The sequence below is a fragment of the Choloepus didactylus genome, chromosome 22 (genome assembly GCF_015220235.1).
Source record: "Choloepus didactylus isolate mChoDid1 chromosome 22, mChoDid1.pri, whole genome shotgun sequence".
Taxonomy (NCBI): Eukaryota; Metazoa; Chordata; class Mammalia; order Pilosa; family Megalonychidae; genus Choloepus; species Choloepus didactylus.
Genome location: NC_051328.1, coordinates 22228581 through 22252424, shown reverse-complemented (window position 1 = coordinate 22252424; position 23844 = coordinate 22228581). Strand labels below are relative to the sequence as shown.

Below are 23844 nucleotides of genomic sequence, written 5' to 3'. Positions count from 1 at the left end.
AGAGCTGACCTCCAATCCCAGGTCTGCCCAGGCCTGGCCTTGCAGTTTGGAGCAAGGTACTTAGCTGGCCACTTTAGGTGCAGTTTCCACCCACCTTGTAGGGAGATGACCCAGGAAAGTCACCCAGCAGCTGGCCTGCTGCCCATAGTTGCTGCTGGGACAGGGTCCTGGAGGCGGTGGTGACTGGGTTCTGTGGCGCTGTCCACTCAGGAGCCAGCAACCCAGATTCCCCACCTGAAAGTAACAGCACATAGTATGTCTCAGGGGACTGCAGAACAGTCAGTGAAAGGGGATGTGAACTTGGGGAGCCTGTAATGCACGACAGGTTCTGTCCTATGGTTGCCGATCTTTACTCATGGATAATTAGAGCAGAGCTTGGAACTGAGGGAGATACCTGCAGAAGTTGGGGCCACATGGCTGCTAGGGATTCAGATTTTAGTGATATAACCAGGAACACTCCCCACTCCACCTCCCCCCAAATAGTTTTGACCTTTAAACCCAATTGAGTATACAAAATACTATACTGATTTTTGAGAAGATCCAGATTTGGACTCTGCAAGGAAATTAACCTTCCTCTAAGCCTCTTCAGTGCTTATTTGAGGGAACAGTAGAAAGCAAGACCCAAAGCCTCCAATACTGCTATGACTACAGGGGGTCTAGGAATCACCCCCTTTCTTGTTGGCACAGGTGGCTGTTCCCGGATCTCCTGTCCTCCCCCAAGCCCCGGGAAGGGGGGCCGTGCAGCTGGCCTGGAAGCCGTGAAGCCCCTGTACATTATGGCCCTGGGGCTGCTCGTGAAGTACCCGGACTCCGCACTGGGGCAGCTCCACATCGAGAGCACGCTAGATGGGAGTAGACTGTACATCACGGGGAACGGGGTCCTCTTCCAGCACGTCAAGTAAGGCCCTCCTTAGAGAACAGCTAGCTCCACCCAGGCTGGGTTTGGCATTTCTCTAGATTCCAACCTGGGGCCTTTTCCCATGAGCCAGTGAGAAGTAGTGTCCCTGGGAGCAAACCCATCATTTTAGCCACTTCCACCATGACCACCATCACCAGAATAGGGCCTCAGGAAAGAGCTGGTCCCAGCGGAGTTGCAAGGGCCCCCAAGGTTCAAACAGTTCAGACTGTTTCATATCTTGGTTCTCTGCAATCCATTTCCCTGGTTCGAGCCCTGTGCCGGGCCTGAGGTGCCCGGGCCACAGTCACAGCCCTCAGGGTGCTGGGTACTGCTCCCCAAGCTAATGAGGAACGGACACCCTCCTAACACCTTTGGGAGGCTCACTGGGTGCACCCAGAGGCTAGAGCCAGTGACGAGCCCTCCCAGAAGCAAGGCAGGTAGGCTTCCCAGTGGAGGTGATACCTGGCCTGGGCCTGAGAGCTGAGCTCAGAATGTTCCCAGTAGGGAAGGGACATGGATTCCAATCCCCTTTTATAGAGAAGTAAATTGAGGTGCAGAATGGTGTTCCAACTCTCTCTGGGTCACAAAACACATTGGTATACCAAAACTAAGGGTAGAAGCGGGTTTTCCTGAGCCCCTGGGAAGAGGGTTGTCCGACCCTGCCCACCGTCTTGCCCCAACACAATTGTTTTGGTAGTGTCCTGGCATCTCACAGAGTAGGGTCGTTCCAATGATTCCTCATCCTCTTTCGTCCCAGGAAGTATCAAGAGGAAGGTAAATGTATCCTTTTCCCTGCAGGGGACCATTCATCCTTCTTTTTCTGAGGGTCTTTTGGTTCACTCTTGATGGAGGTCCTGATCTGAGGCCGCTCCCTGTGGTGGCCTTGGCACAGAACTGGTGTGGGAGGCCTCGACAGCAGGCACAGCAGCAGAAACCCAGGACAGTGTAGGGGGGGCACTTCCCCAGCCCTTGGAACCATGCCCCACACCATCCGTCTCTTGTAGAATCATCCCACCCCTCATGTCGCAGAAGGCAAAAACAAGTGCCTTCAGAGGGAGGGTTTGCAGGGGGCGGGGTTGGTGTTCAGCTCTCTGGCCTCTTTCCTGGGCACACAGGGTGTGGATAATCTCCCAGGACTATGGCAACCGAGATGGCCTGGCAGATACTTATGGGGATGGCAAGGCCTGGCAGCTGGAACCCGAGATAGAGCCCAGAGGCTTGGTCAATTGACTCGGGGGCTTTGCTGAAAAAGGTTAAGCTCAGCTCCAAGAAGGGGGGGTGGGGGGGACTGTGTCCAGGCTGCCTGTCCTACAAGATATCACCTGACTTCCAGTTAAATCGGGAAATGATGTTAGCGATGCCAGGTCTGAGCCAGTGTCATGGCAAGACATCCTAGACATGCAAAGATTACAGGCTGGAAACCCTTGGGTGCTGAGGCTGTCAATGACAGGCCTTTCCTCTGAGCAGGAACTGGCTGGGGACGTGCCGGCTGCCACTGACTGAGACAATTTCTGAGGTGTATGAGCTCTGTGCCTTCCTGGACAAGAGGGACATCACCTATGAGCCAATGAAAGCGGCTCTGAAGACTCATCTGGAACCAAGGACTCTGGCACCCATGGATGTGCTCAGTAATTGAGGAAGCGTCTTGGTTTGAACATAGCATCAGGGGAGGGTCTGAGGAATTGGAGCGGAGACAGGAGGCTGGCCAGAGTCAGGAACAATAGAGAGGGGGAAGGCCAGACCAACACATGTGGGTTTTGCCTAAAGGGAAACGTTCATGTTAAGTGCCTTCTCCTCACCACAAAAGCCCACAAGCAGTCTCAAGCAGTATAGGCTAGGCCACTATGCAGGGTGGGGAGCACAGGTCCCGAAGGACATGTCTGCTCTGGGTCCAGGGGCCAATGTGCTGTGCCCATCTGCTCCTCACAGCCATCCAGGGAGGAACGGTCCCCAGGCCAATTTAAGAGATGAAGCAGAGGCTCGGCGAGGAAAACTGCTCAATCACATAGTTAGGAGTCAGGCTGAGGCTTGAATCTGAGTCCAAAGCCATTTCTGTTTTCACCAGCTGCTCATAACCTCTTTTTAGGTCAAGTCCAAGCTATATTATTATTTAGCAATATTCAACATTTATTGAATACCTACCATATGCCAGGACAGACAGGAGTAGACCCTGGGGGTACAGAAGTGAGCAACACAGACCCAGTCCTCTCTATATGGAGCTCACAACCAAATTATATCCATCTTATGTCTTGACTTTATATACCCACTTTATCTCATATCTCTTAGCTATATACCCTTTGTTATAACTCTATTATACCATTACATTTATATCATTACAAAATTCATTAGAAACTGGTCCCCAAACATCAGAAGGAAGCCTAAATATAGTCACTCTAAGGAAATCAGTCAGGTTCATCTTCCTTAAATAAAGAATAAAGCCCCCATTCTCCATTATGCCTAGAGCTTGGTCTCTAAAGAGGTGACTGATTTGCTGAGAGCTAGTTCTATGACATTAGCCAAACCACACACACAAACATACAGAGGGACTCCTAGCTCTAGTCTGAGTGGCCACATGAAAAGTTAACATACTCAGGACACATGCAGCCAGGAACCCAAGGCAGTTTGGCAGTGTAGGTGGACAGGAACATCCACTCAGCTTTTTTGAGAGATGGGTCAGGAGAAAAGGAGCCGTGGCCTTGGAGCTGAGATACTGGAGGGCTTGCCCTCTCTGCCCCCAGTCACCAGATGACCCCCAAGCTGCTATTGTCAGCCCACCTCACCACCCAGGAAACTATATGCTGAGCATGGGGGAAGGTTGGTGTCAGAGATTCCTGCTGCTTCTCAGAGTAGACAACACACTATGACTGACAGAGATATTGAGTCTTAAGCTGCTGTACACTGTTGGTCCAAATGCCCCATCTGACTTCACCTTCTGGCTGTGTGATATGTTCCCTCTCACTGGTTTCCATAGATGAGGAATGGGCGGCAGAAATCACAGTATATTCCCCCCAGCAGATCGTCAAAGTTTATGTTGGAAGCCACTGGTATGCAACTACCCTGCAGACCCTGCTGAAGGTACTGCTAGCCCCAGGCTGCCCTCCTCTCCCTTTGGCTTCCCTGGCTGAGCTGCTCTGGCACCTCACACAGCCTCCCACACCTGCTTAGGACAGGACCTTTCCCCAGCTCCACTGCCCCAAGTGTTCTTACCATTTGAGCAGCATGGTGGCAAGGCCTTGAAAGTTTGGATAGGAAGAAGGCCAGGGGCCTGGATTGAGCCAGAAGGTGGCAGGTGTGGGACGTGTCCAAATGCCTCGAGAGGGTGGTTTAGGGACCAGTAAAACTTGAAGCAGAGGTGACGTGCTCCTCCCTGGATGCTCCACTCCCTACTATGACTCCTGGGGTCAATAAAATAGGGAGATGGAAACCCCAAAGCCTTTTGCTCTAGCATATTTGGGGAAATAAAGCAAGAGAAGACTGAATTGCTCCTTCTTAGAGAACAAGCCCTTGGGGCTGAGTCTTGTGTCCATCCCCTTCCAGTATCCAGAACTGCTGTCCAACCCTCAGAGAGTGTACTGGATCACATACGGACAGACCCTGCTGATCCACGGGGATGGCCAAATGTTCCGACACGTTCTCAACTTTCTGAGACTTGGGAAACTCTTTTTACCATCTGAATTTAAGTAAGTGAAGCAAATAAATTGATGAAATCATTGAAGTTGATCCCATCCCTCTGCAGTAAAAAGAAACCTGAGTTTGCAGCCTTCAGAGAAGAAGTTATATTATTTCCAACATGTGACTGTTATTAAAGATGGCAGCTCTGGGGTTTAAGCCCCCACCCACACCCCAGCTGCCCAGTCTGGCATCTTGTTGTTTGCAGGGAATGGCCCCTCTTCTGCCAGGAGGTGGAGGAATACCACATTCCATCACTCTCAGAAGCCCTTGCCCAATGTGAGGCATACAAGTAAGGAGACCTTGCCCAGGACACCATGTTCTGGAGTTTGGTGCTTTTTGTTTCTCCTTGGGAATCCCGTCCTGAATCCCACCTCCCAGCAGGACCTTTTGTCCTTAGGATTGAGCCGGTGGAGCAGGCCCAAGATTGGCCAGTGCCCTACGCAAAACCCTTCAAAAGTCCCTTTCCCGGCTCCTGCTTTAATTTCCAGCCAAAGGACTGACCTGACCAACTGGCTGATGGGCTGGCAGAAACTTCTGCTTACTAAGCAACCCCTCTTGGGTTCTTCAGGTCATGGACCCAGGAGAAAGAATCTGAAAATGAAGAAGCTTTTCCCATCAGGAGGCTGCACGTGGTGACAGACGGGCCAGGGTCACTGGTGGAGTTTGGCAGAGACCCCAAAGAAGTAAGTCTCAGCCTTTTTAGTTTGTTGTTGCCCTCAGAGAATACCACACAGGGCCCAGGGGGCAGGCTTGCCTGGTAACTGGTTTCTGAACCTTGAAGGAGGCATAGGGAAGTCTTGCCTGCTCATGACCTGGGGTGCTGATATCTCCCATTGGTGTACGAGAGGCCCCCGGGCCAGCACCGCCCTCGCTCAGACTGCGCAAAACCCAGATGGGACCCGCGTGTGGGTGGGACTGCTCTGGGTGAGCAAATGCAGCCTTGGAGGCCCAGCTTGTTAGATCTTGGCATCAAGGTGGAAGTGCAGCATGCTTAGAGCTGCTGTGTCCTCCCTCCCCAGACCACAGCCTGCGTGCCTGTGGAATTCCAAGACTGCAGTGACAGGACTCCAGGGAACAAGACCAAGAGGACCGCAGCCAGGTCCAACCAGATGGAGGAGGCTGAGCAGTATACCCAGACCATCCAAGTGTCCCTGTGCCGAGGTGCCAAGAGGGCGGGCAACCCCAGCACATACTCACACTGCCCTGGCCTCTGTGCCAACCCAAGACACTGGGGAGGCCATCCTGAGAGCCCCCCCAAGAAGAAGTGTACCACAGTCAACCTCACACAGAAATCTGAAACTAAAGACCCTCCTGTCACCCCCATGCAAAAACTTATCTCACTGGTGAGGGAGTGGGACATGGTCAATTGCAAACAGTGGGAATTCCAGCCATTGACTGCCCCCCAGAGCAACTCCTTGGAGGAGGCTGGCCTGCAGCTCCCGTCGGGAAATGAGGCTGCCTCCCAGCCCAGTACCTCAGCTTCCTGGAAAGCCCATTCCACAGCCTCAGAGAAGGGCCCAGGTTCTCAGGCAGGGGCCAGAGCTGGAGCCAGAGACAAGGGGCCAGAGCCAACCTTTAAGTCGTACTTCCCCATGAAAAGAGCTTCCACCCTGAAGGACTGGGGCAAGCAGAGGCCAAAGGAGAGAGGTGAGTCCAGAACCAACCCTACTTGACCTAAGCCTCATTTAAAAACCCCTTGGCCAAGATTGCAGAGTCAGTGACACAGCAGGAACTAAAACCTTCCACTCACCAGTGCCAGCTCTGGGTCAGGCAGCAGACACAGAAATGACAGGCACACCGGCACGGCCTGAGGGGCCAAGAGACGATGGATGACAAGGTGAAGCCATGAGTGCTCAGGGAAGGGGCGGCCAGGATGTGGTGGGAGCACAGAGAGCAGGGCTGGGAAGTCATTAGGGGAAGGGAAGAAAAAGCCCCGGGTGTTTGTGGAAACACAGGTCATTGGTCCGGCTGGAGGCCAAGCCTCAGGTGGAGAAATGATGGGAGATAGGGGCAGGTCTTGTGGGCCAAGTTCAGGACACACACTTTGTCCTGATCCTAAGGGGAGCAGGAAGCTACCAAAAGATTCTAAACAGGGTGTGCATTTCAGAAAGCTTGCTCTGGGAGCAGAGGAAATGCGGCAGGAGGGGAAATGTTAGAAACCACTGCGTTCATTCTAGGAGAAACAGACTGGGCAGTTGTGGGCAAGGAGGGAGGGATCCTGGCAAGAAGGGGGCCAGGTTTCCGGCTTGGGTGACTGCAACGAGGGTGGGGCCATTACAGAGGTGAGGGGGACAAGATGAGTAGAACTTGGGGACAAGGACACATGGAGTCTAAGGTGCTGTGGGACATCCAGGAAGAGACGTCCCAGAGACAGGTCAATGGGGACTGGCTTGAAGAGAGGCGCGTGTGTGGTGGGAAGATGAGGAGAGGGCCTGGGAAATGGGCTGAGAAGGCTCCTCAAAGCCCTTCCCACAGTGCTCTGCTGCTTTCCCTCCTAGTGCCTCAAGCCTTTGGAGGGGTCTTCTTGGAGCCCCTGCCTGTGAGCCCCAGTTGGTCTGTCAGGTGTACTCTTCCCACATAGACAGGGTCAAGGCTCATTCAGAAAGCCCCTCTCATCTTACACAAAAGATTTCCAGTCCCGAGCTGGGTTATTATCAGCCCCATATGACACCAGTGTTAGTTCAAGAGAAGATTTTGGAGAGCTCCTTGGAGTTCTGAAATTTGGGATTTGGCTTGCAATGATTCCAGGGCAATGAAGAAAGGAGAGGCCAGGACAGGCACCCGCCAGCCCAGGGTGCCACTCCTGAGAAGCTGGAGGCAGTAGTAGCCGGAAGGCTGGAGTAACAGACTATACTGTTCTGTCACCAGAGGCCCCCTCCCTGCTTGGGCTCTGGGGTGGCTTAAGAAGGACTGCCCCACCCCCAATGCTTTTTCACAGACAGCCCTGCCCCTGAGCAGCCTCTGCCTGAGGCCAGTGAAGTGGAGAGCACAGGGGTCATCCTCAAAGTGACCCACCCCCCCGTGGTGGGCAGCGATGGCTCCTGCATGTTTTTTGAGGACAGCATCGTGTACACCACACAGATGGACAACCTCCGGCACACACCATCCACAGCCAGCACCCAGCCCCGAGGTGAGGCTCTGCACCATGCCTAGCTCCTTGGGGAGCTGCCTGAGCCCCCACCCAGGGCACTTCACGGGGAGGGAGCTCTACACGTCTCTCAGGCTGTCTCAGGAGCTAGCCGCATCCGCTCCTCCTTCCACAGAGGTAACTTTCCTGAGTTTCTCTCTGTCATGGGAGGAGATGTTTTACGCGCAGAAATGTCACCGCTTCCTGACGGACATCATCCTGGACTCCATCAGGCAAAAGGACCCCAAAGCCATCACAGCCAAGGTGGTCTCCCTGGCCAACCGGCTGTGGGTATGTGTGACAGCCACAAGCCCTGGGCTGCCCTGTACCTTCTTCACCCTGTCCCCTGCCCCCACAACGAGTACAGCAAGGCAAGAGGAAGCAAGTCAAGATGGGATAGGGGAACAGGGCAGGGGCAGAAAGGCAGCAGCAAGGACAGGGATGGGAAGGCAGGCCAACTTCATCTGGACCAAGCCTGGCCAAGAGACAGATGTGAAGTGAGTGAGTGTCCCCCATCCCTGGGGCTCCTGCAGACTCAGGGAACCCCTGCTGTGCATCCCACTCTGAGGGAGTGTCCCCCCACCCCTACCTGACTATGAGCTCTCCTGGCAGACCCTACACATGAACCCCCAGCAGTTTGTGGTAGACTTGCTGGCTATCACTGGCTTCAAGGACGACCGGCACACCCAGGAACGCCTGTACAGCTGGGTGGAGGTAAGGGCCACCCGCCCCACCGGGAAGGGCAGCCCTATGATGCCTTGAAGGACCCCACGTCTTGCTGCACGCACGCCAGGCCACACTGCCCAGGAGGGGAGGCAGGCAGCCAGGCCACTGGTGCCCGATCCCAGGGAGGGAGATGCGATGGCTGAAACTAACTAGGCCAAACTAGGCAAGAATGAGTATTCCTGTCACTGGTTTCTAGTTTTCCTCCAATGATACCAACTTTGCCTTCATCACTGACAACTCTTGGCCGCCATGTGAGCACAAGTTTTGGGGTGCTGAAATCAGAGAAATGATTAGGATACAGGCCTTCTCAACCAGCGATGCCAACTTCGCCAATTTAGCCGTGATGTCACCACTTTTTATTGTACATTCCCTTCACAGTTAAGCTGCTTTAAAGCATTTTTTTACTTTTTACAAAGAAAAGGAAAATGTTCAAGAAAGACAAAGGAATGACCAAGTTATTTTGGTTTTGATTCCTTAAAATAACTTTAGGGTTTTATTATTTTTAACATTGAAGGGGGAAAAGATTTAGCTAATTTCTCATTAATTTGGCATTCCAATAATCAAATGATTTATAACCCCTTTCACTATATTGGTTGTAAAGGTGAAGTCAATGTCTACAGCTGGAAAGTAACCAGTGACCAGAAATCTCCATTTTTGACCCTCTGGTCATTGTGACCGGTTCCCGGTAGCCACTCCTAGCCATGGTCCTGTGAGATGCCTTTGGGCAGAAGTGAGGCTGAAAGCATCAAAGGTCCCCAACAACCAGGCTTGCCCTGCCCCTGCCCAGACAGGAGCCCCCGTGTCCCCACTAGCTAGTAGGCAGTTGGCCAGAAAATCAGGGGTAAGATGGGCCTTTCCTTACAGCTCACGCTGCCTTTTGCCAAGAAGTACGGCCGCTGCGTGGACCTGCTCATCCAGAGGGGCCTGTCTAAATCTGTGTCCTACTCAATCCTGGCCAAGTACTTACAAGACGGCTAGGGTGTCCAGAGATGCCACCTCTGTACTCCCACCCACCAAGGCTCATTCTAACTATGGATGTCCCCAGAATGCACATGACCACCCAAGGACGCATATCAGTCTATTTTTCATTGTTAACAAATAAAAGAGCAAACCACGAGTCAAAGCCTGGACTTCCTTTCTGAGACACCAACAGCCTAACAATTTAATTTCAGACAACAACTGTAATTGAAAGTTACTCAAAAGGCATTGAATCAAAAGAACCAAACTGACCTGGGAAAGAAGGGGCTGGGCCTGGGGAGCCGGGGCAGGCAAAGTTAAGGGCCCAATAGGGGTGGACTTGCCCGTAAGTTTGGGGAGCTTGGCTGTAAGGCCAGAGTCTGGGAAGCTGTTTCTGGGAACCCACCTGTGTTCCTCCTGTGGGGTAAGGGCAGCCCAGGAACTGCTGGGAGCCACAGAGTCCCTGCCAGCCTAGAACATGAAACACTCACCCTCTGCTTAGCCTCATCTTAATTCCCAAATGGTGTGGGGACTGGAGAGCAGAGCAGAAGAGGGGCACATGGGGCCAGGAACCCAGGATCAGGGTGCCTGTTCAGGCTCTGCAGCCAGATGCCCGGGGAGGGGCCCCTGCCAATCAGTCCAAGGGCACAGACATCAGAAAGGGTGGCCAACAGGGCTGCCCGTGTGGGCTGGGGATGGCTTGGATGTCGGCCAGTCCCTGGTCACAGAAGATCCAAAGAGAGGTGATGTTCCTTGGAGCCCCGGGCTGCTGGATCCAGTGCTCGCCTTCAAGCCTGGGTCAGACCTGTGGTGCCAGCCAGGCATGAGCACCTGTTCCCCTGGATCGGGGTCCAGGGCTCTCTGGGGAGTGGCTCTGGCCCACCCCACCCCCCAGCTCCACCTAAAGTAAAGGCAGCCCAAAGCCCACGCTGGGCTGGCAAGTTTAGGACAAAATGGCACTCACATAGGACAAGTCCTCAAAGCCCCTGCCCAGAGCCTGTCCCGACACACAGCTGCTGTCAGAGCCACTGGAGCCACTGGCTGATGGGCACTGGGATGAGACCTCGGAGTCCTCGAGAGCTAGAGAGAATGTGAGCTGTCAGCAGGGTGGGCCCAGACCCCAGGCCATGCCCTCTTGCCTCTGTCTAGGCCCAGACATACTCAAAGAGGGCTGGCTACCCAGCTCTGCTTCAGTCTCCAGCGCTGCGTCTTCTGGGAAGTTGGTGGGATACAGGGGCCAGCGGAGGCCCAGGAGAGCCGGGTCTCTGTACAGGTGCAGGTTGAGGGACCCCAGTACAGAGCAAGAGGCAGGGTCTCCAGGAAGAGAGCTGGAGGATCCCAGGTAGGGGCTGTCATAGTCAAACGGGGCCACAGCGATGGAAGCCCGAGAGCGAACTTCTGCACAAAAGGGAGGGTCTGGCTGGGATAGGCCCATGCCCAGCCTGGCCCAAGGTCCCCAGGGGAGCTCAGGCCAGGGCTGACAGAGGTCCATATTGCCTCCCATGCAGCTTTCTTCATCCCCACCCCCTGGAGCCTGCCTGCTACCTTGACACTTTAGGACGTAGTTGATGGTACGGTCGTTGATAGCCTCCTCGCTGGAGACGATGTCCCGGAAGGTCTTGCTCCCCACACCCATGGACACCATCTCAGCCATGCGCACCTCTGAGAGGAGAGAAGGCATAAGGCGAGGTCCCCTGGAACCAGCTTTGCCCTTGGGCCTCTACCTCTCCCTCTCCCTTTACATAAATCCTTTCTGTACACGCACATCCTGCAGACGAACCATCCTGCATGCCAAGCCTTTCTGGTGCCAGGCGCTCTCCTCCCAAAATCCCATAGGGCAGGTGCCATGAATCCCCTTTTAAAGATGAGGCTGCTGATGCAGAGGTTAATATTACCCCCAAAGTCAGAGAATGTGAGAGCAGGACTGCTGGACTTTGGCACTCTTTCCCCTGCCCTGCCTGGTGCTGCTGGGCCTCTTCCCGCCACAGCTCCTGGAGGTGCCTTCCCAGGCTTTTCTAGATCCCTAGGCCCTCGCTGGGCCCCAGTGGAGCAATATAAGCCAGCCAGGAAGGGGAGGGTGAGGTGGAAAACAGGGGCAGGGGCCCACCCTTGTTGTGGACAGCCTGCCTCCAGAGCAGGCGGGAGATGTCAGCCGTCCAGGCCTGCTTGGTGGCCAAGCTGGCAGCCTGCAGCACAAAGGTGTCCCTGGCCTTGCGACGACGGAACCAGATCTCAAAGCGCAGGTTGCTGTCCCCACAGCTCTCAGTGAGGCCAAGGTCTGCCATCTGTGTGCCAGGGGAGAGGGGCCTGGTGAGGCATCTGGGTGGGCAGGGGTGGGGGACGGGTCGGGTGGGCCTACCTTGAAGGAGCGCTTGTAGGAGAACGTGTGGATGCCCGCAGGGCCACGGCGGGGCTTGCTGAAGAGCAGCAGCTCCTCAAAGAGGAAGACGCGGCGCAGGGACTTGTGGCGCCCGGTGCGCACCACAAATTCATCCTGTCGCACTAGCTGCCCCTGCTCTTTGAGGTTAACCTGCCATGTAGGGATCTGGTGGGTGCCCGCCTCTCCTGCCCCCTCCCTCCACACCCACTGCAGGTGCCCACCATGGCCTGGATGACTCACGTCACAGCCCTGGATGGCGTCCATGGCTAGCAGGTCATTGCCGTGTTGCAGCTGGAAGCGCACGAGGCTCTGGGCGGCCCGCAAGGCACTCAGCTCCTGCACAGGGCCCCCACAGGCCCGCGCCAGCTCCTGCAGCAGCAATGCATACTTGCTCATGCGCTGGATGGGCTTTAGCAGGTACGAGGCCAAGTCCAGACGGTCCCCCAGGGCTTGCTGCTTGTCCTGCCAGGTGGGAACAAAGCATCAAGAGGCTTCAGGGTAGCTGCCCACCACCCTCAACCTGCTCCAGTCTCTGGTCTGCCCACCTTGAAGAAGGCATGGCCGTAGCTGGTCATCAGGGCGTCCGAGAGTGGCTTGTTCTTGCTGTAGAGTGCATACATCCCAAACTGCACCCTCTGTGGAGACATGTGGCTCAGTCCGGGTCTGAAGGGATCAGCCCCCCAAGGCTGGCCCCCTGGGCCTGACCACTGTCAGCTTGACAGGTCCAAAATGCCCACAGACTGCTCCCAGGGGAGTTCCCCTCAGATCCCGTCTGCACTGCTTCAAATGAGGGGCGAGCTGCAAGAACAGGCACTGTGCAGAGGGGGCTTTGGCCACAGGCCCTCTGGGAAATGGTCCTGCCTCCCCCTCAGACCAAGCCTCCCCCAACCCCCAGACTGGCTGACTGATCTCAACTCACCTCAAACTACTCTTGCCCTGCTCACTACACTCAGCCATTTCGACCTGTCTTTTCCTGGACCACTGTCCCTCTCTTTCCTGCCAAAGGGCTTTGCACTTGCTGTTTCCTCGGGGTGGAACGCTGTCACTGCAGCCCTCTGTACTCTCTCCTCAGAAAGGCCTTCTCTAACAGCTCTCTAGAAACCAGGAAGCTCTGTCCCACTGGCACACAATCATCATCTCCTGACTCTTTTCCTCCTAGTCCCAACTATAATCTGGAATTATCTTTTTCACTTTTGTATCTACCCTACTTAAACTGAGCCCCCTGGGGGGCAGGAACCTGTCAATCTCGCTCCTAGCTGCACTCAGCACAGGGCCTGGCACCAAGCATGGGCCCAACAGCTCTTTGTTGAGTGTGGCAGATTCAGCTGTGGGCCTTACATGGCGCAGGAAGGCGTAGGCCACGCGGGGTGGGTGCTGGATGCAGGCCTCCAGCTCACGCAGAAAGAAATGGCGGTGGAAGTCCCTCAGCTTCTCCAGGTTGCCAAAGAGGTGGGCACGCTGGCCACGGAGGCCCTGGGGCACATCAGGACGATCCAACTCGGGGAAATAGTTCTCCACAGTATAGTCAAGGGCACGGACATACTCCTGCTCTGTGGCTACCATCTCCGCCAGCACCAGCTGAAGCCTACCAGGTAGGCGGAGTCAGGACCCAGGACACCCGCCCTCCCACAGTTCACCCTGTCCTGCCCACTGCCTATACCTGCTTGAGTTCCTGAGGTCAGAGCTGCCTGGCAGAGGCAGAGTGGAGGATGACCTGGGCTGGGCACCACCTCCAGTTTCTGGCCCATGGTGGGTGGTGTTTATGGTGGTATGGGGGGCAGGCTCACTGAGGCTCTGTCCCAAATTCTGATCAAAGCTGTAAGACTTCCTCAGGGGAGGAGTGGCAGGTGCGTTAAGGACCCCACTGACACACAAGCTGGCTGAGCTGCCTGCCGGTGGTGGCTTCAGGGCTGCCTCTAGCTTCTGGTCCAATGCGAGCCAGGTGTCCTGGCACCGTGCCCAGGCCCAGCGGCATTCCTGGCGGATGCCTTCTGAACCCAGCCCTGTGGCCAGGGCCCACATCTTTCGGAAGTGGGTAGGAGGCAAGTCAGGATGCTTGGTCCAGTGCAGCTGCAGCTGCTGCAGCACGACCCCTGGGGGCTCCAGTGTCAGCTCTGCCAACACCCGCTGCCCCTCCTCAGCCCACGTTGAGGCCTGCAACACCAAAGGCAGACAAGGACTGAAGGGAAATACCCCCAAGACCACCAAGCCCTCTCCTCCTCCACCCACTCCCCACCCCCACAGGATGCTGGCCCCAGGCCACATCCCCAGTCATTGGATTTGGGGGTCACAATGAAGACAAGGAAAGAGAACAGGCAAGACAACCAGGAAGGGCTCAGGTTGAGGTGGAGGAGCTGGGGCAGCCAGTGACAGGGACCCCTCGCACACCTGCTTGAAGAGCTGCAACAGCCTCTCAGCATCTGCCAGCCGCTGTCGACGCTGGGCCAAAGCCCTGGAGAACTCAGTCAGCTGGGTTTGCAGGGCCAGAAAGTGGGCCCCAAAGGGTCCCAGTTCAGCTGCCTCCCAGCCAGCCAGTGGCTGCAGAAGCTTCTCCCCTCGCCTGAGCTGCTCCTGGGGACATCAAGTTTCTCCTGTGGTTGTAGAATGTCCCTCCACCTCCATTTGCCACCCGCACCCATGACCCCCCTCACTCCCCTCACAGCCAGCTTTCTGGAGGGACTGCCTCTCACTCTCAGTGCATATCCACCCCACCTCCCATCGGCCCATTCCCACCCCATCCCGTCCCCTCCCCAGCACTTCTGAGCCCTCACCTGACCCTACCTTTCTCCAGCATTCAACCCTCTCTCCAGGACTCCCCAACACCTTCCCACTTTTCTGATTCTCCTCGTCCTTTTCTGGTAGTTCCTCCTCCTGATCCCCCACCTTCAACTGGGTCCTTAAACACTGGAGCTCCTGAAGGCAGTTCACTCTCTCTCTAGGCAATTTTGTGTGACGGACGCTTCAGATGTCACCCACACGCCAACATCTGCCAAGCGACCCTTTCCAGCCTAGACCTCTCCTCTGAACTCCAGGCCGAGCACCAAGGGTTTCCCACTCATTCCCTCGTACTCATCTTGAAAGCATGCCTGAGCCTGGACTCAAGAAACCCCCTCTCCTAGAAGGTCCTTGTCTCCTGGCCCCTCTCTCAGAGAACATCACCCATTTGCCTTTACCACCCTCTCCCCCTTCTACTCCCCCCATATGTATCTACCATCAAACCACATCAGCCTCTCAAATCCATCTCCCCTCCCTCATCCTGGACAGAGCAAGCATCGTTTCCCACATGGACCACTGCAGTCGCCTCTCTACTGGACTCTCTGTGTCCATCCTCCAAGTCACTGTCTACCCAGAAACTAAGCTAATCTTCCTAGAACACAGATCTGATTACACAAGTTTCCTGCTTAAACTTTCCACTGTTTTTAGGATACAAACTCCCCTTCAAGAGCCCATAGGACCCAGTGATCTGGCCACCGACCACTTCTCCAGCACTGCCACACCCCACTCTCCCTCTCCCTTCTACTCTCATTTCTACCTCACTGGCCTTCTTAAGGTTCCTTAGGCACAACCTGCGCCCTCCAGCCACAGGACCTTTGCACATGCTGTTTCCTCAGCTGGACTGCCCCATCCTGAACCCTCTGCTGCCTGGCTGACCCCTACCTATCCTTCAGCAATCAGCTCAAAAGCCACTTTCTCGGAGAGGCGGGGCAAGATGGCAGACTGGTGAGCTGTATGTTTTAGTTACTCCTCCAGGAAAGTAGGTAAAAAGCCAAGAACTGCGTGGACTGGACACCACAGAGCAATCTGTCTTTGGGCATACTTCATACAACACTCATGAAAACGTGGAACTGCTGAGATCAGCGAAATCTGTAAGTTTTTGCGGCCAGGGGACCCGCGCCCCTCCCTGCCAGGCTCAGTCCCGGGGGAGGAGGGGCTGTCAGCTCCAGGAAGGAGAAGGGAGAATTGCAGTGGCTGCTCTTATCGGAAACTCATTCTACTGATTCAAACTCCAACCATAGATAGACTGAGACCAGACACCAGAGACTCTGAGAGCAGCCAGCCCAGCAGAGAGGAGACAGGCATAGAAAAAAAACAACACGAAAAACTCCAAAATAAAAGCAGAGGATTTTTGGAGTTCTGGTGAACACAGAAAGGGGAAGGGCGGAGATCAGGCCTTGAGGCGCATATGCAAATCCCGAAGCAAGGCTGATCTCTCTGCCCTGTGCACCTTTCCTTAATGGCCCTGGTTGCTTTGTCTATTAGCATTTCAATAACCCATTAGATCTCTGAGGAGGGCCCTTTTTTTTTTTTTTAAATCCTTTTTGCTTTTTCTAAAACAATTACTCTAAGAAGCTCAATACAGAAAGCTTCAAAGAATTGAAATTTGGGCACGTCAAGTCAAGAGCAGAACTAAGAGAGCTCTGAGACAAAAGGCAATAATCCAGTGGCTGAGAAAATTCACTAAACAACACAACTTCCCAAGAAAAGGGGGGTGTCCGCTCACAGCCACCATCCTGGTGGACAGGAAACACTCCTGCCCATCGCCAGCCCCATAGCCCAGAGCTGCCCCAGACAACCCAGTGTGACGGAAGTGCTTCAAATAACAGGCACACACCACAAAACTGGGCGTGGACATTAGCCTTCCCTGCAACCTCAGCTGAATGTCCCAGAGCTGGGAAGGGGGAGCAGTGTGAATTAACAGAGCCCCATTCAGCCATCATTTGAGCAGACTGGGAGTCTCCCAACACAGCCCAGCAGCCCAGAACTGCCCTGGGGGGACGGCACTCACCTGTGACATAGCACAGTCATCCCTCAACAGAGGACCCGGGGTGCACAGCCTGGAAGAGGGGCCCACTTGCAAGTCTCAGGAGCCATACGCCAATACCAAAGACTTGTGGGTCAGTGGCAGAGACAAACTGTGGCAGGACTGAACTGAAGGATTAGACTATTGCAGTAGCTTTAAAACTCTAGGATCATCAGGGAGATTTGATTGTTAGGGCCACCCCCCCTCCCCGACTGCCCAGAAACACGCCCCACATACAGGGCAGGCAACACCAACTACACACGCAAGCTTGGGACACCAATTGGGCCCCACAAGACTCACTCCCCCACTCACCAAAAAGGCTAAGCAGGGGAGATCTGGCTTGTGGAGAACAGGTGGCTCGTGGACGCCACCTGCTGGTTAGTTAGAGAAAGTGTACTCCACGAAGCTGTAGATCTGATAAATTAGAGATAAGGACTTCAACTGGTCTACAAACCCTAAAAGAACCCTATCAAGGTCAGCAAATGCCACGAGGCCAAAAACAACAGAAAATTATAAAGCATATGAAAAAACCAGACAATATGGATAACCCAAGCCCAAGCACCCAAATCAAAAGACCAGAAGAGACACACCTAGAGCAGCTACTCAAAGAACTAAAGATGAACAATGAGACCATAGTACGGGATATGAAGGAAATCAAGAAGACCCTAGAAGAGCATAAAGAAGACATTGCAAGACTAAATAAAAAAATGGATGATCTTATGGAAATTAAAGAAACTGTTGACCAAATTAAAAAGATTCTGGACACTCATAGTACAAGACTAGAGGAAGTTGAACAACGAATCAGTGACCTGGAAGATGACAGAATGGAAAATGAAAGCATAAAAGAAAGAATGGGGAAAAAAATTGAAAAACTCGAAATGGACCTCAGGGATATGATAGATAATATGAAACGTCCGAATATAAGACTCATTGGTGTCCCAGAAGGGGAAGAAAAGGGTAAAGGTCTAGGAAGAGTATTCAAAGAAATTGTTGGGGAAAACTTCCCAAATCTTCTAAACAACATAAATACACAAATCATAAATGCTCAGCGAACTCCAAATAGAATAAATCCAAAAAAACCCACTCCGAGACATATACTGATCACACTGTCAAACATAGAAGAGAAGGAGCAAGTTCTGAAAGCAGCAAGAGAAAAGCAATTCACCACATACAAAGGAAACAGCATAAGACTAAGTAGTGACTACTCAGCAGCCACCATGGAGGCAAGAAGGCAGTGGCACGATATATTTAAAATTCTGAGTGAGAGGAATTTCCAGCCAAGAATACTTTATCCAGCAAAGCTCTCCTTCAAATTTGAGGGAGAGCTTAAATTTTTCACAGACAAAGAAATGCTGAGAGAATTTGCTAACAAGAGACCTGCCCTACTGGAGATACTAAAGGGAGCCCTACAGACAGAGAAACAAAGACAGGACAGAGAGACTTGGAGAAAGGTTCAGTACTAAAGAGATTCGGTATGGGTACAATAAAGGATATTAATAGAGAGAGGGAAAAATATGGCAAACATAATCCAAAGGATAAGATGGCCGATTCAAGAAATGCCTTCACGGTTTTAACGTTGAATGTAAATGGATTAAACTCCCCAATTAAAAGATATAGATTCGCAGAATGGATCAAAAAAAATGAACCATCAATATGTTGCATACAAGAGACTCATCTTAGACACAGGGACACAAAGAAACTGAAAGTGAAAGGATGGAAAAAAATATTTCATGCAAGCTACAGCCAAAAGAAAGCAGGTGTAGCAATATTAATCTCAGATAAAATAGACTTCAAATGCAGGGATGTTTTGAGAGACAAAGAAGGCCACTACATACTAATAAAAGGGGCAATTCAGCAAGAAGAAATAACAATCGTAAATGTCTATGCACCCAATCAAGGTGCCACAAAATACATGAGAGAAACATTGGCAAAACTAAAGGAAGCAATTGATGTTTCCACAATAATTGTGGGAGACTTCAACACATCACTCTCTCCTATAGATAGATCAACCAGACAGAAGACCAATAAGGAAATTGAAAACCTAAACAATCTGATAAATGAATTAGATTTAACAGACATCTACAGGACATTACATCCCAAATCACCAGGATACACATACTTTTCTAGTGCTCACGGAACTTTCTCCAGAATAGATCATATGCTGGGACATAAAACAAGCCTCAATAAATTTAAAAAGATTGAAATTATTCAAAGCACATTCTCTGACCACAATGGAATACAATTAGAAGTCAATAACCATCAGAGACTTAGAAAATTCACAAATACCTGGAGGTTAAACAACACACTCCTAAACAATCAGTGGGTTAAAGAAGAAATAGCAAGAGAAATTGCTAAATATATAGAGACGAATGAAAATGAGAACACAACATACCAAAACCTATGGGATGCAGCAAAAGCAGTGCTAAGGGGGAAATTTATAGCACTAAACGCATATATTAAAAAGGAAGAAAGAGCCAAAATCAAAGAACTAATGGATCAACTGAAGAAGCTAGAAAATGAACAGCAAACCAATCCTAAACCAAGTACAAGAAAAGAAATAACAAGGATTAAAGCAGAAATAAATGACATAGAGAACAAAAAAACAATAGAGAGGATAAATATCACCAAAGTTGGTTCTTTGAGAAGATCAACAAGATTGACAAGCCCCTAGCTAGACTGACAAAATCAAAAAGAGAGAAGACCCATATAAACAAAATAATGAATGAAAAGGTGACATAACTGCAGATCCTGAAGAAATTAAAAAAATTATAAGAGGATATTATGAACAACTATATGGCAACAAACTGGATAATGTAGAAGAAATGGACAATTTCCTGGAAACATATGAACAACCTAGACTGACCAGAGAAGAAATAGAAGACCTCAACCAACCCATCACAAGCAAAGAGATCCAATCAGTCATCAAAAATCTTCCCACAAATAAATGCCCAGGGCCAGATGGCTTCACAGGGGAATTCTACCAAACTTTCCAGAAAGAACTGACACCAATCTTACTCAAACTCTTTCAAAACATTGAAAAAAATGGAACACTACCTAACTCATTTTATGAAGCTAACATCAATCTAATACCAAAACCAGGCAAAGATGCTACAAAAAAGGAAAACTACCGGCCAATCTCCCTAATGAATATAGATGCAAAAATCCTCAACAAAATACTTGCAAATCGAATCCAAAGACACATTAAAAAAATCATACACCATGACCAAGTGGGGTTCATTCCAGGCATGCAAGGATGGTTCAACATAAGAAAAACAATCAATGTATTACAACACATTAAAAACTCGAAAGGGAAAAATCAATTGATCATCTCAATAGATGCTGAAAAAGCATTTGACAAAATCCAACATCCCTTTTTGATAAAAACACTTCAAAAGGTAGGAATTGAAGGAAACTTCCTCAACATGATAAAGAGCATATATGAAAAACCCACAGCCAGCATAGTACTCAATGGTGAGAGACTGAAAGCCTTCCCTCTAAGATCAGGAACAAGACAAGGATGCCCGCTGTCACCACTGTTATTCAACATTGTGCTGGAAGTGCTAGCCAGGGCAATCCGGCAAGACAAAGAAATAAAAGGCATCCAAATTGGAAAAGAAGAAGTAAAACTGTCATTGTTTGCAGATGATATGATCTTATATGTAGAAAACCCTGAGAAATCAACGATACACCTACTAGAGCTAATAAACAAATTTAGCAAAGTAGCGGGATACAAGATTAATGCACATAAGTCAGTAATGTTTCTATATGCTAGAAATGAACAAACTGAAGAGACACTCAAGAAAAAGATACCATTTTCAATAGCAACTAAAAAAATCAAGTACCTAGGAATAAACTTAACCAAAGATGTAAAAGACCTATACAAAGAAAACTACATAACTCTACTAAAAGAAATAGAAGGGGACCTTAAAAGATGGAAAAATATTCCATGTTCATGGATAGGAAGGCTAAATGTCATTAAGATGTCAATTCTACCCAAACTCATCTACAGATTCAATGCAATCCCAATCAAAATTCCAACAACCTACTTTGCAGACTTGGAAAAGCTAGTTATCAAATTTATTTGGAAAGGGAAGATGCCTCGAATTGCTAAAGACACTCTAAAAAAGAAAAACGAAGTGGGAGGACTTACACTCCCTGACTTTGAAGCTTATTATAAAGCCACAGTTGCCAAAACAGCATGGTACTGGCACAAAGATAGACATATAGATCAATGGAATCGAATTGAGAATTCAGAGACAGACCCTCAGATCTATGGCCGACTGATCTTTGATAAGGCCCCCAAAGTCACCGAACTGAGCCATAATGGTCTTTTCAACAAATGGGGCTGGGAGAGTTGGATATCCATATCCAAAAGAATGAAAGAGGACCCCTACCTTACCCCCTACACAAAAATTAACTCAAAATGGACCAAAGATCTCAATATAAAAGAAAGTACCATAAAACTCCTAGAAGATAATGTAGGAAAACATCTTCAAGACCTTGTATTAGGAGGCCACTTCCTAGACTTTACACCCAAAGCACAAGCAACAAAAGAGAAAATAGATAAATGGGAACTCCTCAAGCTTAGAAGTTTCTGCACCTCAAAGGAATTTCTCAAAAAGGTAAAGAGGCAGCCAACTCAATGGGAAAAAATTTTTGGAAACCATGTATCTGACAAAAGACTGATATCTTGCATATACAAAGAAATCCTACAACTCAATGACAATAGTACAGACAGCCCAATTATAAAATGGGCAAAAGATATGAAAAGACAGTTCTCTGAAGAGGAAATACAAATGGCCAAGAAACACATGAAAAAATGTTCAGCTTCACTAGCTATTAGAGAGATGCAAATTAAGACCACAATGAGATACCATCTAACACCGGTTAGAATGACTGCCATTAAACAAACAGGAAACTACAAATGCTGGAGGGGATGTGGAGAAATTGGAACTCTTATTCATTGTTGGTGGGACTGTATAATGGTTCAGCCACTCTGGAAGTCAGTCTGGCAGTTCCTTAGAAAACTAGATATAGAGCTACCATTCGATCCAGCGATTGCACTTCTCGGTATATACCCGGAAGATCGGAAAGCAGTGACACGAACAGATATCTGCACGCCAATGTTCATAGCAGCATTATTCACAATTGCCAAGAGATGGAAACAACCCAAATGTCCTTCAACAGATGAGTGGATAAATAAAATGTGGTATATACACACGATGGAATACTACGCGGCAGTAAGAAGGAACGATCTGGTGAAACATATGACAACATGGATGAACCTTGAAGACATAATGCTGAGCGAAATAAGCCAGGCACAAAAAGAGAAATATTATATGCTACCACTAATGTGAACTTTGAAAAATGTAAAACAAATGGTTTATAATGTAGAATGTAGGGGAACTAGCAGTAGAGAGCAATTAAGGAAGGGGGAACAATAATCCAAGAAGAACAGATAAGCTATTTAACGTTCTGGGGATGCCCAGAAATGACTATGGTCTGTTAATTTCTGATGGATGTAGTAGGAACAAGTTCACTGAAATGTTGCTATATTATGTAACTTTCTTGGGGTAAAGTAGGAACATGTTGGAAGTTAAGCAGTTATCTTAGGTTAGTTGTCTTTTTCTTACTCCCTTGCTATGGTCTCTTTGAAATGTTCTTTTATTGTATGTTTGTTTTCTTTTTAACTTTTTTTTTCATACAGTTGATTTGAAAAAAGAAGGGAAAGTTAAAAAAAAAAAAAAAGAAAGAAAAAAGACAAACAAGGAAAAAAAAAAAAAAAGATGTAGTGCCCCCTTGAGGAGCCTGTGGAGAATGCAGGGGTATTCGCCTACCCCACCTCCATGGTTGCTAACATGACCACAGACATAGGGGACTGGTGGTTTGATGGGTTGAGCCCTCTACCATAAGTTTTACCCTTGGGAAGACGGTTGCTGCAAAGGAGAGGCTAGGCCTCCCTGTATTTGTGCCTAAGAGTCTCCTCCTGAATGCCTCTTTGTTGCTCAGATGTGGCCCTCTCTCTCTGGCTAAGCCAACTTGAAAGGTGAAATCACTGCCCTCCCCCCTACATGGGATCAGACACCCAGGGAAGTGAATCTGCCTGGCAACGTGGAATATGACTCCCGGGGAGGAATGTAGACCCGGCATCGTGGGATGGAGAACATCTTCTTGACCAAAAGGGGGATGTGAAAGGAAATGAAATAAGCTTCAGTGGCAGAGAGATTCCAAAACGAGCCGAGAGATCACTCTGGTGGGCACTCTTACGCACACTTTAGACAACCTTTTTTAGGTTCTAAAGAATTGGGGTAGCTGGTGGTGGATACCTGAAACTATTAAACTACAACCCAGAACCCATGAATCTCGAAGACAGTTGTATAAAAATGTAGCTTATGAGGGGTGACAGTGGGATTGGGAATGCCATAAGGACCAAACTCCACTTTGTCTAGTTTATGGATGGATGTGTAGAAAAGTAGGGGAAGCAAACAAACAGACAGAGGTACCCAGTGTTCTTTTTTACTTCAATTGCTCTTTTTCACTCTAATTATTATTCTTGTTATTTTTGTGTGTGTGCTAATGAAGGTGTCAGGGATTGATTTAGGTGATGAATGTACAACTATGTAATGGTACTGTAAACAATCGAAAGTACAATTTGTTTTGTATGACTGCGTGGTATGTGAATATATCTCAATAAAATGATGATTAAAAAAAAAAAAAAAAAACAGTAGTGATGTTGCTCTGAACAGACACAAGAATGAATGTATATCTACCTGTTTTAATTTGACCATAAAGTACTTTGAAGATTTTGAACTAAAAAAAAAAAAAAAAAAAAAAGCCACTTTCTCAAGTTAGCCTGCTCAGACATCCCCACTTGGTCAAGTCTTTATTACACACTCAGGTAAAACCACCTGCATTGCTTCTCTCCAGAGCACTTGCCTCGGTTGGCAAACACACATCCATGCCTGTAAACCCTTGATTACAACTGCTCTCCTCCGCTGGACTGTGAGTTCCAAGAGAGCAAGGAATGGATCTGCTTTTGCCCACCTCTGCATTCCTATTCCCTAGCACAGTGCCCCAACACCTGCGGAATGACTAAGTAACCAAACTCACGTGGGCAGCCCGGTCCAGCTCCTGGAAAGGGCCTTGGGCCTGGAGCATCATGTCCAATGAAGGTTCCCCTGCCTCCTGCAGTGCGGGCCGGCCCACCTCCTGGAGCCACACTTCAGTCTGGAAAGGAATAGCAGGGAAAGGTGAGGAAAGCTGCTATGGGGTGGGGGTCAGGC

At 50.1% G+C, this 23844-nt stretch overlaps 2 protein-coding genes across 5 annotated transcripts in view; one reads left to right on the top strand and one right to left on the bottom strand.

The window, feature by feature from the left end:
- Positions 1–9401, top strand: part of KCTD19 (potassium channel tetramerization domain containing 19) — a 30655-nt gene extending 21254 nt beyond the window's left edge. The window contains exons 7-17 of the mRNA XM_037815489.1: positions 688–898; positions 2366–2526; positions 3870–3973; positions 4436–4578; positions 4776–4859; positions 5139–5253; positions 5590–6217; positions 7509–7700; positions 7834–7988; positions 8310–8411; positions 9288–9401. Of these exons, the coding sequence (XP_037671417.1) occupies positions 688–898; positions 2366–2526; positions 3870–3973; positions 4436–4578; positions 4776–4859; positions 5139–5253; positions 5590–6217; positions 7509–7700; positions 7834–7988; positions 8310–8411; positions 9288–9401 (2009 nt within the window). The remainder of the gene's footprint in view (positions 1–687; positions 899–2365; positions 2527–3869; positions 3974–4435; positions 4579–4775; positions 4860–5138; positions 5254–5589; positions 6218–7508; positions 7701–7833; positions 7989–8309; positions 8412–9287) is intronic.
- Positions 8904–23844, bottom strand: part of PLEKHG4 (pleckstrin homology and RhoGEF domain containing G4) — a 17227-nt gene continuing 2286 nt past the window's right edge. Inside the window, exons 10-21 of one of the 4 annotated variants that reach the window (XM_037815545.1) lie at positions 23672–23788; positions 14149–14331; positions 13421–13914; positions 13099–13345; positions 12306–12395; positions 12001–12222; positions 11740–11910; positions 11488–11665; positions 10926–11042; positions 10542–10796; positions 10345–10460; positions 8904–10185 (exon numbers count right to left, since the gene is read on the bottom strand). In XM_037815545.1, the coding sequence (XP_037671473.1) occupies positions 10180–10185; positions 10345–10460; positions 10542–10796; positions 10926–11042; positions 11488–11665; positions 11740–11910; positions 12001–12222; positions 12306–12395; positions 13099–13345; positions 13421–13914; positions 14149–14331; positions 23672–23788 (2196 nt within the window). In that variant the 3' untranslated portion in view covers positions 8904–10179. The remainder of the gene's footprint in view (positions 10186–10344; positions 10461–10541; positions 10797–10925; positions 11043–11487; positions 11666–11739; positions 11911–12000; positions 12223–12305; positions 12396–13098; positions 13346–13420; positions 13915–14148; positions 14332–23671; positions 23789–23844) is intronic. The other 3 variants (XM_037815548.1, XM_037815546.1, XM_037815547.1) reach the window with 3 other exon arrangements.